Source organism: Phoca vitulina, unplaced genomic scaffold (genome assembly GCF_004348235.1).
Source record: "Phoca vitulina isolate PV1807 unplaced genomic scaffold, GSC_HSeal_1.0 scaffold8, whole genome shotgun sequence".
Lineage (NCBI taxonomy): Eukaryota > Metazoa > Chordata > Mammalia > Carnivora > Phocidae > Phoca > Phoca vitulina.
The window spans coordinates 43233893-43249095 of NW_022589711.1; the positions used below are offsets into that span (position 1 = coordinate 43233893).

General features: G+C 32.4%; 1 protein-coding gene across 1 annotated transcript in view; it reads left to right on the forward strand.

The window, feature by feature from the left end:
* The window catches only part of STXBP5L (syntaxin binding protein 5 like), a 432652-nt gene that overhangs the window by 303725 nt on the left and 113724 nt on the right, over positions 1-15203 (forward strand). The window contains exons 18-20 of the mRNA XM_032406647.1: positions 922-1047; positions 12200-12351; positions 14549-14620. Of these exons, the coding sequence (XP_032262538.1) occupies positions 922-1047; positions 12200-12351; positions 14549-14620 (350 nt within the window). The remainder of the gene's footprint in view (positions 1-921; positions 1048-12199; positions 12352-14548; positions 14621-15203) is intronic.

Consider the following 15203-nt stretch of genomic DNA (forward strand, 5'->3'; position numbering starts at 1 on the left):
GCCCTGGGTGTTGTATGCAACTGATGAATCACTAAATTCTACCTCTGAAACTAATAATACAGTATATGTTAATTTAATTGAATTTAAATAAATCCATTTTAAAAGGTGCTCAGATTCTGGATATATTTTGAAGGTGGCACAGACAGCATTTGATGATTGAGTGGATGTAAGGTACAAGAGAAGGACAGTAGTATGACTTTAACGTTTTTTAATTGAAAAACTGGAAAGATACAAGTTGTTACTAACTGGAATAGATAAGGCTGCAGGTCAATCAAATTTAGAGGGATGAGCAGGAATTCAGGTTTTGGACACGTTGAACAACTTTTCTTAAAGATTTATTTATTTATTTATTTTAGAGAGATAGTGGGCAGGAGGGAGGGGCAGAGGGAGAGAATCTCAAGCAGACTCCCTACTGAGCATGGAGTCTGATGTGGGCCTCAATCCCATGACCCTGGGATCATGACCTGAGCCAAAATTAAGAACTGGACACTTAACCGACTGAGCCACCAAGGCGCCCCTGCTTGGACATTGTTGAGCTCTTAAAGTTGGGTGGTAGATTAATAGTCTTTTTTTTTATTGTCATGCATTATAACTTACATATATGTAACAAATATTATGTAAGAAAATAAATAATAAAAATAATTTAAAATACTATCCTCAAAAATAAAAAAAAGGAAGTGATGAAGGCCATTTGAAGTTGTGGACTTGAATGACTGAAAAGCTACTTAAAGAAAAAACTAAGCAATCTTAAGTGGTTTGGTCTATTTTAAGAAAACTAGAAGACACTGTCCACCTATGTACTGCCCTCAGTGCCTGGTATTGTATATTTCTGTAGGAAGATTCTATGTAAATTCTGAAGATAAGCATGAGCATACTTATTTAAACTATATGTGGTAGAACTACTTTTTTCTCTTTTTTTAGTGTTAAGACGCGACCAGTGCGGATGCCTCCAGGGTATCAAGCAGAGCTTGTTATTCAGTTGGTGTGGGTGGATGGTGAGCCTCCCCAACAGATTACTAGTCTTGCTGTAAGCTCAGCATATGGAATGTAAGTAGTTAAACACTCTAATTTGTACTTTTTAATATATTTGATATACTTAGATGTTTCTTTTAAAATACCTAAGTCCTAAAAATGGGAAGAAGCCCTTACCTAGATTTTTACTTTATTGAAAATGGTATAAGAAAAATAATAATGTACATAAAACCTGTGATTATTTATTCTTGCTTAAAGTCAAACTTGTGATAATATTCCCACTTTTCATGTTAAGAGGTTGTTGGGATGTTACTACACATACTTTCTGGTTTCTCTTCTATCCTTTTCCTCCCTATGTTTCAACTTGGATACTTTCTTCTGACTTGTCTTTTAGAGTTCACTAATTCTCCAGCTGTTTCTAATCTTTGGTAGATCTACCCATGGAGTTCCGTTTTAGTTATTTTATTTTTCAGTTCTATGCCTTTCATTTGATTCTTTTTAAAGCTTCTTTTATCTTCCTAAATTATCATTCTTGTCCTTCATTTCCTTGAACATGTTGAATATAGTTCCTTTAAATATGTGTTTGATAACTCCCTATGTGGTATCTAATTTATTATTTGTCTTGGATTTTGATCATATTATCTTCATGTATCCCAGATTTGCTTTCTGGTTTTGTTTCTAATTTTTTTATGGAACATTATATGAATTTATATAACATCATATATTTATTTATATACTTATAAATAAATAAATATTATAAAGATAATTTTGGGTTCTAAGTGATGTTATCATCTTCCAAAAAGTATTCACATTTCCTCTAACAGGCTAAACTAAGAGGAAATAGAAAGCTTAGAACAACATAGTCCAATCAGACATTCTTTGAAAGTTGGATAGTATTCCTTTTAAAAGCTAATTTAATTCTAATTAATCCTTATTTCTAGATTGTAGCCCTCCATAGAAGTTGTGCCAAATTATACTCCCACCGTTTTAAGAATGGATGATCTTCCATTACCTTTTTTTTTTTTTTTAAAGAAAGGCAAGGCAGCTTTTCTTTTCTTTAAGATTTTATTTATTTATTTGACAGGAGAAAGAACACAAGCAGAGGGAACTGCAGGCAGAGAGAGAGGGAAAGGGAAAAGCAGGCTCCCTGCTGAGCAAGAAGCCCTATTCGGGGCTCAATCCCAGAACCCTGGGATCATTCCATTACCTTTTTAACAACAGTGTATAAACAAACTTTTAATCCCTGTCATTTTGTTAAGAAGTATATAAGTAGACTTTTCTTGTATCTTAAGTGAAATCGAACATATTTTCTTGTACTATGACATTTCTGTTTATATTCTTTGTCCATTTTTCTGCAGAGTTGTTAGTATTTCTCTTACAGATTTGTGAAAACTATTTACAAAGTAGGAAAGCTAGTTTTCTATGTGATGTAACTTGTCAGTATTTTCCCTGCTTTTGTTTATGAGGTTGTTTAGGATAGTTTTTTCCATGCATAAATTAAAAAAATTTTTAAAGTAATTCTATTTTTTATGGCTCTGGATTTTGTGTCATACAAAAAAAAAGCTTTCCTCACTTACTATATTCTCTTTTAATATATTTATTTTTAACATATTTAAGTATTTCTTCTATCTAGCATTTATTTACATATAAGGTATGAAATAGGGATTAAACTTTTTTCCAGATGATTAACAGTTGTAGCCAACACCACCTCCTGTATACTTCATCTTTTCCCTCAAAATTTAGAATCATCTTTTATCAAATAATACATTTTTAAAAATATATTTGGATCTACTTCTATACTTTCCAGTCTTCCCCTAAGCTAAGTCTGATGAGCTCCAAGAGCTCTTTGAAGCCATTTGAAAGGGATACTACCTAAAAAAAATCTTGTGTTCCTGGAGTTTTACACTGTGGAGGTTCTATGCGAATATACATAAGGGGAACTTGTTTTTGATTGAAAACTTGTTTGGTAGGGAAACTGGAAGAAACAGCCCTTTAATGAATGGAGGAGAGAAGATGGAAGTGTGGGACAGTCAATAATCCCATTATTTGATATGGCAAGAATATATGTTTGCAAGAATATAGCCCAAGTAGTTATGGCCGATGACTGACTTCAAGCCATTTTCAGGGTTCTGTACTCAAAAGGTTGACCTATAAAGGCAAGGAATGACAAAATTAAGAGGCTAGGAAAGTATATCACCAGGTTCAGAAGCTGACGGTTGTTTAGAATAAGTCAGAGAGCATATTTTCCATGTAAAGTAACTGTGGCAGTGACAGTCACTATAGAACCTCTAAAGAACTTACACTTGTATGAGAAAGACAGCCTGGACACCTTTCTCATAGACAGTTTGAACTGCCGAAAAACTCCGGCTCAAGTGGCTACTTATATAAATCCCAGCAAAATTTTAAGAAATAAGTAATACCAATATTACACAAAAGCTTTCTGAGAATTGAGAAAGAAAAAGTCATATTCATCTCTTTATGGGCCAGCATAATCCAATGCCAAAATTTGAAAATACCATTACTAAAAGTGCAACATGAATATAGGTGTAAAAATCCCAGCCAAAATATAAATAAATCTAGCAATAAAATAATTACATACTATAACCAGGTTTTGTTTATGCCAGGAATGCAAGGCTTGTTTAACATTTGAAATGAATTCATGTAATTCATCACATTAAAGGATAAAATAGAAAACCATGTAAGTAAGCCATGAGTTGCAAAAAGCAAAATCATCTGGTAAACCAAGAAGGAAATTTCATTAATCTGATACATGGCAGGAAATATCATTCATACTTTACAGTAAAATATTGAAAGGTTTACAAACCTCTGAGATAAAAACAGGACTAGGATGACTGCTGTCACCACCTCTATTCACATTGTACTGTAAGTCCTAGCCAGAGCAATACAGAAAGGAAAATAAATCAAAGTTATATAGATTAGAAAAAAAAGGAAATGGAAAGAAATGTTTATGTATGTGCAACATTTAAATACTTTACAGATAAATTATTAGAATTACTAATAGATTTTAGCAAGATTGCTGAATACGAAGTCAATGTAAAAATACATTTCCATATACTGAAAAAATAGAAACTAAAATTGTATAAAGATTCCATTTATAATAAAATAAAAATAATAACAAATCTAGGACTATACCTAATAAAAGATAATCAAGACCTCTACACAGAAAACTATAAAACTTAAGAGAAATTAAAGAACCTAAATCATGGAATGTAAAATTCAATAATAGCACAAAGATGTCAGGTTTTCACAAAATGATCTATAGAATTACCACAATGCCAAGATAAATTTTAGCATGTTTTTTTCCCTGGAAGTTTAAAACTGGTTCTAAAATTTATAGAGAAATGCAACAGACCACAGTTAGCTATGACAGTACTAAAGAAAAACAGAATTAGAAGACTTGCTCTATTGGAAAACAAGACTTATTAATAAAGATAGATTGGTTATGACAGTGTTTCTATTGGCACAGGAGAGATAGACAAAAAGACCAATGCACAGAAGAAAGAGTGCAGAAAGAGATCCAGGCATTTATAGCCAAATTGGTTCTGCAGAGCAATAGAGGAAATGACAGGTTTTCCCCCCAATAAATACTACAAAGTCAATTGAAAGATTATATAGAAAACTGAAATTTGACTCTTCTTTCCTACTACACACAAAGATTCAAAAGGTATTATAGGAGAATATCTTCATTACACTTGTGTTAAGAAAATATTTTTTCAACAATACTCAAAAAGTATTAAACATAAAGAAAAACATTAAGAACTTCTTGGAAAAAAGGGCATCATTAAGAGGGTGAAATGGCAGGACAAGGAAGAGATATTTGGATTAAATATATCTGACAATGGACTTATTCATATGCAGAGTGTAAAAAGAGTCTCATGTATCATCAATAAGGAAATCACAAATAACAGAAAAAACGCAGAAGAAATTTGAGTATGTTGTAAAGAAAGATATATAAATAACACATATATCTTCACATATATATAAGAAGATACACAACCCCATTAGTAATGTTGGTAGGGTTTGCAAAGATACTGGGTAGCAGGAACTCTCATACATTGTTGTTAAGAGGGTAAATTGTTGAATCTACTTTATAAAATTGGTAGCATTATTTACTCCATTTTAGCATACATAGGTTGGCACACCCTACAACCCAAAAGTTTCATTTCTGGGTATATACCCAATGAAAGGCAAGCACATATGTTTCAAAAGACAATAGCATTATTTGTGATGGCAATATTATATTTGTAATATCCCCAAACTACAATAAAATATATCCATCAGAGTAGATTGAATAAATAAATTGTAACATATCCATTTGAATTCTACAGCAATTAAAGTGAAAAACTACATTTATATGTACAATATATATGAAAAAAGCCAAACATCTATCAAAAACAAGCAAAACTGGTAGAAAGTCAGATTTGGGGAGAGGAAAGAGTAGCAATAATTGGCAGAAGCATGAGGCAGCTGCTTGTAACATACTATTTCTTGACATAGTTGTTTGTGGTTATGTGGGATTGTTCACTTTGTGATAATTCATTGAAGTGTACAATTATGTACATTTTTATTTATGAATGTTTCACTTGAATAAAAAAGCAAAATATAAGATTTTTGCAAATTGAGTAATTTTATTTCTAGAAATTTATCCGATAATTATACTCCATATTTTAGTGCAAGTAACTTATGAAGGATATTCATTGTTGTATTGTTAATAGCAAAAGACTAGAAGCAACTTATTGTCCATTAACAAAATTCTAGGTAAATAAATCAGATTACACATAAATATTGTGGAGTTATTTTTAAAAATTCACATCCTATGAATTTACATAGAATAATTACCAAAATATCTAATAAAGTTAAAAAAATCAAAGTACAGGATATTATACTATGCAATATTGTTTACCTGTAATATGCTATAAACATCCAGAGTGCATTTTTTTAAATTTCTACAAATTGATAAGAAAAAAAATTACCCAATTACAAAATAAGCAAACTATATAAACAGGCAATTCAGAAAAGAAATACAAATGGCCACTAAATATGAAATTTTAGTGAAATATGAAATATGGATTTATAACTTCACAGGTAACAAGTAAAAAAAATTGAGGCAACAGAATAGCAATTTTTATCTGTTATATGAGAGAATTTTTAAAGATTGTTAATATTTTCTGTTAACAATATGAGGAAATGGATTCTTTTCTTATACATTTTATCTTTTAAAATAAAACTAAGTATATCTTTTGACCCTAAAATTCTAATCTTAGTGAAATTTTTACGATTTCTGAAGACTCACTTAACGCAGTTTGTAGAAGGATGTTCTTTATTATATATAATAACAAAACATTTGGAACCTATATAAATGTCCATAAATAGGAAGATGCTCTTTTAAAAAACATGTTACTTTTGTACCTTAGAATACAATACAACAGTTAAAGAACACAGACAAGGAAATATGTCTTTGACGTCTTTTTGTGAAAATAAGAAAGTTATAGAATAATTATATGCTTGTTAAAACATGGGAAAAGGGCAAGAAGGGTATAATAACTGTTAATGACAATCATTTTTGAAAGGGGGATTGGCATACAGTGGGCCAATTAAGGGGACTTTCATCTTATATTTATTGTTGAAATTGTTTAAGTAAAAATACTTTAATTTTTAAAATTTAAAAAAAAACTTAAAAAAAAAGAAAACTTTGCTTTGTGCCTCTGAACATACTTTCCTTAGGGACTTGGGAATGTGAGTTGGTGAGAATCATCAGACACTAGAAATGGTTAGGAAACCTTGGACCTATGGTATGTGACCAATGACTTGAAAGTCATTTGAAAGTGTAAATATCAAAATTGATAGAAGCAGCAAGGTAACAGAACAAAATGTGTGGAGAAATAACAGGGTGAGAAATCAAAGTAATTGAAGGAATCTAATGAGAAGATTAAATGTGAATATTTTACTTTTATTCCAAAGATAAAAGCAATTATGTTCTTCTATTATTATGAGCTCTTCTTCCTCCCATAATTTCCAGAGGATACAGAGCCATAAAGTTTTGATGATTAGGCTTAGTGGAAGCTCTGGTCTTATAGTTACTGAGATAATCAAGTGCAGAGTTAAAGAACCTGAATGCTAGAGTCAGATTCTTTGGGATTCAAATCTTAATTCTGTTTTCTAGCTTTTGAATCTTAGAAAAGTTACTTAAAGTTTCTGTGCTCAATTTCCATATCAGTAAAATGAGATAAAATGTTGAGAGGATTAAATGTATTAATACACAGAAGATGTAACTTTTAGGGGCTCCTGGCTGACTCAGTCAGTAGAGCATACGACTCTTGATCTTAGGGTCATGAGGTCAAGCTCCACATTGAGCGTAGAGCTTACTTTAAAAATTAAAATAAAATGTAACTTTTAGGCTCAGGGCAGGATACACATGACATATTCAAATAGAATAATTGAGGAATTTTTAATTAATGGGATCTTATCTAGGATGTAGAAACATGAAATAGTGTAGTATCCAAGGGCTAGAAAGGATAGTGCTTCATTACTACCCATAAAATAATAACTTGAGGACATAATTACATTATTTACTTGAATATAAAGTAAACCAATAATAGAGTGATTTTATCTAACAAATACAAAAAGAATTTATAGATGAGGAGAAAATCAAGATGGCAGAGTAGAAAGATTCTGAGTTTAAGTTCTCCATGGACACACCAAAATTATGATTACATGTAGGACAACTCTCTCTGAGAATAACCACAAGACTAGAAGAATAACTCTTATTACACAATTGAGAATATAAAGGAAAAGCCACACGGAGACAGGAAGGAGGAATAGAGATGCAGACTAGTCAGGACCTATATCCCCAGAATGGCAACCCACAAGTGACAAAGATATCAAAGGCAGGGGTACTCCCTGAGGAGGTAGGGGTTAAGGCACCACATTAGGCACCTCTGCCCTGAGAACCTGCACTGGGAAGATGTGCCCCCATAACATCTGGCTTTGAAAATCAGCAGGGTTTAACTCTGGGAGAGCCACGGGGCTATAGGAAAATGAGACTCTGCTCATAAAGAGCCTGTGCACAAACTCATTTGCACCAAAACCCAACAGAGGGGAAGCAGTTTAAAAGGAAACTGGGCCCTACTTGAAGGAGATTTATTGACTAATTTTAGGATATCTGAGGGTCAGGATCTGTAGCAACTTTCTTCAGGAATAGATGCACTTTTTTCATATTCCTCTACCTAGCTAGCCTGGTACTGGCAGACACCATTTCTGATACTCTCCATCTACCTTGTTAGCATTACTCATCCCATCCTGGCATTCCCCTGTGGGCCCATCCACCAATGCAGCTGCAACAGTCATGGCCAGACCTTGCAGCCAACCATAAGGCAGGCTAGCACCCCCAACAGCATACTCACAGAAGCTGTAGCCAGGCCTCTCAGCCAGCTATGCCAAGGTTCAGCCCACCTACCAGTACACCTGAAGCAGCTGCAGCCCAGCCACAACAGAATGAAATACAGAACCCACATAGGGGACACCCCGGAGCACCTGGTTCTGGTGAACAGGTGGGATTGCACTTCTGGGCCACACAGGAAATCTACCTAAGGCCACTCCTTCACAACTGGGAGATATAGCTGATCTACCTAATATGTAGAAACAAACACACAAAGTCAAGCAGAATGAGGAGAGAGAGGAATATGTTCTAAATGAAAGAACAGACAAACCTCAGAGAAAGAACTAAATGAAACTGAGATAAGGAATCTACCTAATAAAAAGTTCAAAATTATGGTCATAAAAATGCTAACCAAACTTGAGGAAAGAACAGATGAACACAGTGAGGACTTCAACAGAAAGATAGAAAATATTAAAAAGAACCCAATCAGAACTGAAGAATACAATAACTGAAATGAAAAATATACTCAAGGGAATCAACAGCAGATAAGATGATGCAGAAGTACAAATCAATGATCTAGAAAACAGTGTACTAGAAATCACCCAAGCTGAACATCAAAAAGAAAAAAGAAATTTAAATTGAGAATAGTTTAAGGGACCTCTGTGACTTCAAGAGTACTAATATTCACATTATAAGGGCTCCAGAAGAAGAATGAGAGAAAAGGGCAGAAAATTTAATTGAAAAAATCATAGCTGAAAACTTCCCCAACCTGAGGAAGGAAACAGATATTTATGTCCAAATATCACAGAGAACCCCAAACTAGAAGAACCCAAAGAGGTCTACACTAAGACGTATAATAATAAAAATGTCAAAATTAAAGATAAAGAGAGAATTTTGTTTTTAGGCACAGCTAATTGGGTAAATTTATTAACATTATCTTAGACAGGGTTTACAGGGTAGAAAATAGTTTTTATCTACAAGGCCAACTGTACCAATTGGTAGCAACTTTCTATGGAGTTTTTTTTTTTTTATGTTCAATTAGCCAGCATATAGTACATCATTAGTTTTTGATGTAGTGTCCAAAAGCAGCAAGAGAAAAGCAACTAGTTATGTACAAAGGAACCCCCATAAGGTTATGAGGTGATTTTTCAGCAGAAACACTGCAGGCCAGAAGATAGTGGCATGACATATTCAATGAGTGGAAAGGAAAACTACATACAACCAAGAATACTCTATCCAGCAAAGTTTTCATTCAGAATTGAAGAAGAAATAAAGAATTTCCCAGACAAAACTTAAAGGAGTTCATCACCCCTGAACTGGCCATACAAGAAATGTTAAAGGGACTTCTTTAAGTAGAAAAGAAAGGGCCATAACTAGAAGTAAAAAATTTTGAAAGAAAAAACCTCACAGGTAAAAGCAAATATGCAGTAAGGGTAGTGGATCAACCACTTACAAAGCTGGTATAAAGGTTAAAAGACAAAGTAGTAACATCAAATGTATCTGTAATAATTAGTTAAGGGATACACAAAATAAGAAAATACAGAATATGACATATATTAAAATGTGGAGAGGTGAGTACAAATATAAATCAGCAATTTAATACCAACTGCTACTTACTTGGGGTGTTATACATAAACGTCATGGTTACCACAAAGCAAAATCTACAATAGAAACACAAAAAATAGAGTAATATAAACATAATAAGGTCATCATTCACAGGGAAAGACAGCAAGAGAAGAAGAAAGGAACAAAGATGAACTATAAAAGCAATTAACAAAATGGCAATAAGTACATACCTATCAATAATTACCTTAAATGTAAATCAAATAAATGCTTCAATCAAGAAACTTAGGATGATTGGATGGATATAAAAACAAAACCCTTCTATATGCTGCCTGTAAGAGACTCACTTCAGACTTAAAACACACATAGGCTGAAGGTGAAGGATACAAACTGAAGTAAAACAAAACAAAACAAAAAATGCTGGTGTCACGATACTTATATCAGAAATGAACTTTAAAACAAAGATTGTAATAAAAGACAAAGAAGGGCATTACATAATTTCAAAGGGATCAATCCAACAAGGGGTAAATACCTATGCTATTTGGGACAACATGGATGGACCTAGAGGGTATCATGCTATATGAAGTAAGTTTGAGAAAGACATGACCTGAGCCCAAAGCAGAGGCCCAACTGACCGAGCCACCCAGGCACCCCTCTAGTATTCTTATTTTTAATTAAAGATAAAAATAATCATTTTGGTTAGTGTAATACATTCTAATTTCCTATTTTTGTTTCTTGTCAGTGTTGCATTTGAGAACTCTATCATACTTGCACAAGTTTAGAGAGCTAAACTTGCTATGATATGTAATTTGTATAATATTGCATTTACTTATAATATTGGGATCAATTCTACTTATGTATGGAAATTTTTCGAAGTACTTTAATAACAAATTTCTGATTTGTTGTTCATAAAAGCCATGAGAAGTAGATAAATCTAGTATTATAATTTTTTTTATAAAGTAAAGAAACTAAGGCCTGGCAAAGTTTGTTAATTTTTTTCAAGTCACCTATAAATGATGGAGATGTAATCTGCTGACTTTTATAACAATACTTTTTTTTAGTTTCCAAAGTCTGTCTTATTGAAGATGTAGAACTCTATGTGAAATAGCAAAACATCTAATATGGTAGAACTTTTTTCTTTTTACTTATAAGGAAGGCTATGTGATAGAGTAGAAAGAACTAGACTGAGAGTAAACTGATGATTTGTTAATCAGATTCAATCTAAGTAATAAAACAACATGGAACTTACATAAAATGAGCAAAACAACAGTCATGCAACTAGTGCTTATTTGGTTTAGGGAACAAAAAGCACAAATATACAATTGTTCAGTTAGAAAGCATGTTGTAAACTGAGAAAAAAATAGTTTGTGTAAGCCTAATGGTTAGGCTGACCAACATGCCTGCTTAGGGACACCTGGATGGCACAGTTGGTTAAGTGACCAACTCTTGGTTTCAGCTCAGGTCATAACCTCAGGGTTGTAAGATCAAGCCCCACATCTGGCTATGCACCGAGAGTGGTCTGGTTGGGATCTCTCTTCCTTCCCCTTTGCCCCTCCTGCTCATGTCCTCTCTCTCAAATAAATAAATAAATCTTCAAAATGCCTGCTCAGTAGAGCTGTTTTAATTTCTCAGGAGAAATTCATCAAATGGTGTTTGTCTTTTAATAAGTAGGACAAAATAAAGAACAAGAGAGTGAGAAAAATTTTAATTTTTGTGAATGAAAATTCTCTCTCTTTATATCTACTAAGATGTCAAAACCTTAGGTATAGAAAGTTAATTTTATGTAAAATTTTGTGTTAAATATATACTCTGTTTAAGAAGAGACATAATTTGGAGCTTAACAATTATAATTTTATTTTAAAAAGGCATCTAATTATTTCACAGACAAAAAAAAGGCATCTAATTACATACCTAACCATCTATAGCTATTAAAGTGTGCCATTTCTTGATGTATTTCCCCATTGCATAGCAAAAAGATTTTATATGATTCTATTATAAAAACATAAGGCCAAGTTCAAGAGCAGATTGGGTAATCACTACTTACTAATAAAATTAATGCTGAAATATGACTGCAGTGGTCATGGCTACTATACAAGGTTAACCTATCCTAACTAAAGGCGTGATATCCTTCCTGATATTATACCAATCATGACCTAACCTCCCCAACCCTATGGCATTACTTTCTAATTATCTTATTTTTAATCAAAGATAAAAATAATAATGATTGCTGTGATACATTCTAGTTGCATATTTTTTTTCTCTCAGAGTTGCATTTGGGAACTGCAATGGGTTGGCTGTGGTGGATTTTATACAGAAGACAGTACTGTTAAGCATGGGGACCATTGACCTATATAGATCAAGTGACCTATACCAACGTCAACCACGGTCACCTCGAAAAAACAAGCAGTTCATTGCAGGTAGGAGATAAAACAAAATGGTTATGAGCTTGATTAGTTCATCTGTTTTCTTACATTTGGATTTCTTATCTTTCTTCTATGATACGGTTCAAATGCATGGCAATATAAAGTCAACATAATTTATGATATGTGAATAAAAATGGGCAGAAACATAGTGAGAATCTTGAAAGGGTAAATGAAGTGTTTAAACTTCAATTTGCTGTCAAAGTTAGGAAGCATCTCAAGTTTCTTAGGTCGAATTCCTAAGAAATAACAGAAAACAAGAAGCTATTAAATATAAAAATGCTATGAAAATCAGGTTCTGTAGTTGAAAAATTTGTTTGCAATGGTTGTGTTTAACAGGATAATTTTCTCCTAATATATCTGGACTCTTTAAAAATACAATTTTAAGTATTTCACTCTTTTTAATTTTTTAAACTCCATATTCTAGCTGTCACCTTTCCTTGTTGGATGGTGATTTTCTTGGAGGCATTTTCACAAATGCAATAAACATTATTAACATTTTTAAATGCTATGAAAGAGAACATTTTGCTTGACAGGACCAATAAATTTGTTTAACTATGTATAGTTATTTAAGATATAAGCAGAAATAATTTCTATACAATGACAAATTTTGATATGCCAAATTATCCAAAGTTTACTGAAATTTCAATATTTATCTGAATAGTTGGCTTTGTAAACAGACAAAATTTTGTACATTTTCTGTCCACTGACATACTGTAGTTGACAAAAAATTAGTTGAGCTCAAAGATTTGCAGATGGAAATACATCTATAGTATTATGTGTTTAGTTCTATTAGATTTTGTTTTTTTAATCAGTTGATTTTAAAAATTCAGTTGATTATTAAAGCCCTTATTAAATATACTCATGTAAAGAATGTTTTAAACGAGAAAGATAACATGATAATAGGTATTATTTTCTAAATAACAAATGTGCCAAACATAACATCTGAATGTTATAATAAAAGAAGTTTCCTCCCAGTGATGGGTATTAAGGAGGGCACGTATTGCATGGAGCACTGGGTGTTATATGCAAACAATGAATCATGGAACACTACATCAAAAACTAATGATGTAATGTATGGTGATTAACATAACATAAAAAAACTAATGATGTACTGTATGGTGACTAACATAACATAATAAAAAAAGAAGTTTCCTTTTGGACTAATGAAAAATTAACTTGACATGCTGAAATTCTCCCTTTTTGTTAATTTTTTTTTTTTAAATAAACCTCAACCCTTTTCACATTGCTAATTTAGACCCTTTTCAGGAGCACAAAATTTCTCCTTCAGAACTTGGAATCTCTGTTTTTTGTTAGGGATCTCAGCTTTTAGCAATATTTTAGGAATGCTGGAAAGTTCAAATTCTATAGTTTCTGCCTCTACCATTTCCGGCTTTTGAAAGAACGGCAGAATAAGAGAAATTGTGCATGCATTTACCATAAGATACCCTCATGACCGGAAAAGAGAACATTGATTTTTGAAAGTTTATGGACTCTAGGATAGGAAGATATTAGGGGATACAAGGCAACATTTGTATGTGGAAAGCCCAAACTGAATTAGAAAAACTGTGGATCCTATGACAGCATCTAAGTTACTTACTGGATATACACAATGGGATGACAAGGTGTATATTGTGATGAGCATAATAAAACTGTTATTAATTTAAACTTATTGAAACTCAATTATGATTAGAGCTTAGAATTTTGGTGACTTTAAAATCAGGAAAAAACTGATGAAATCATAAACTTTGTTCATATTTCGTGTATAAAATCACTACAATGAGTACTCACTTTATGTTATAAAAATAAAATACCAAAAACTAAAATCCCTAAGCTTTCTTGTTAATACTCACGACTAAGGACAACCATTTTGATTTTTATGAGGTAACATACATATTATTTACAAGTGAAATAAGTTTACTATATAAAATGAATGAGAAATATGACATCTATTCTTATAGGATATTTGATTAAGTAAAAGTACTACAACACTCTCATCATTCATCTATCACCTCTTTCTAATTGATTTGTTTTTTTTAATATCTCCTTTCTAATTTGACTACCTAAACTTGCTGCAATTTCTTCATCTTGGCTGTTCTAGATTCTGGTATGATATCCCTTCCTTTCACTTTAGACTATTTTTCTCTCTTTCCTCTGCCTGCTGCTGATGCTGATGTTCTGGCATGTTCCAAAGACAACTTTTGCATGCGTGGCCTGTCTAACCTTTATCCTGATTTAACGAAACGGATCCGTACTTCCTATCAGAGTAAGTTCTATAAAGGTTAGGCAAATAGCTTTTTTAAGTCTTAATGCCTGGTTAAACCCATACATCTGTGCTTAGTAATGTGTTTTTAAAAACACATTCAGCATGCATGCAAATTTTTGTTTTGTTATGGAAGTGCAATCTGATAATTTTAATAATTATATAAATACTTCAAATAGCTAATGTCATATACCCATTTATTCACACCCATTATATTTCAAACCCTGCAGACCACATTCTCTTAGTTCAAGAGTCCCTGTCTTTTGTTTTGAGGAGGAAGAGCCATGGTGTCCTTATAAATAGTAAACCTGACATTCCAGTATCAATAACAATTGATTGCTTTCTTGTTTTGGAAACCTTCTGCCTTTGGCCATTTTATAAAAGTATTCTAACAAGGGCTACAATATTTTCTTTTTCTAAATAATTAGATTTCCTAGAGTTAGCTAAGTATTCCTAACTTCTGATGCTTTTTATTAAAATAGAATACACAAACACACATTTCTATAGTGATTTTAGGTACCAAACACTATGAAATGGGGAATTAAAGTCACAAACTAAAGAGTCAATAGTATTAACATTTACCATG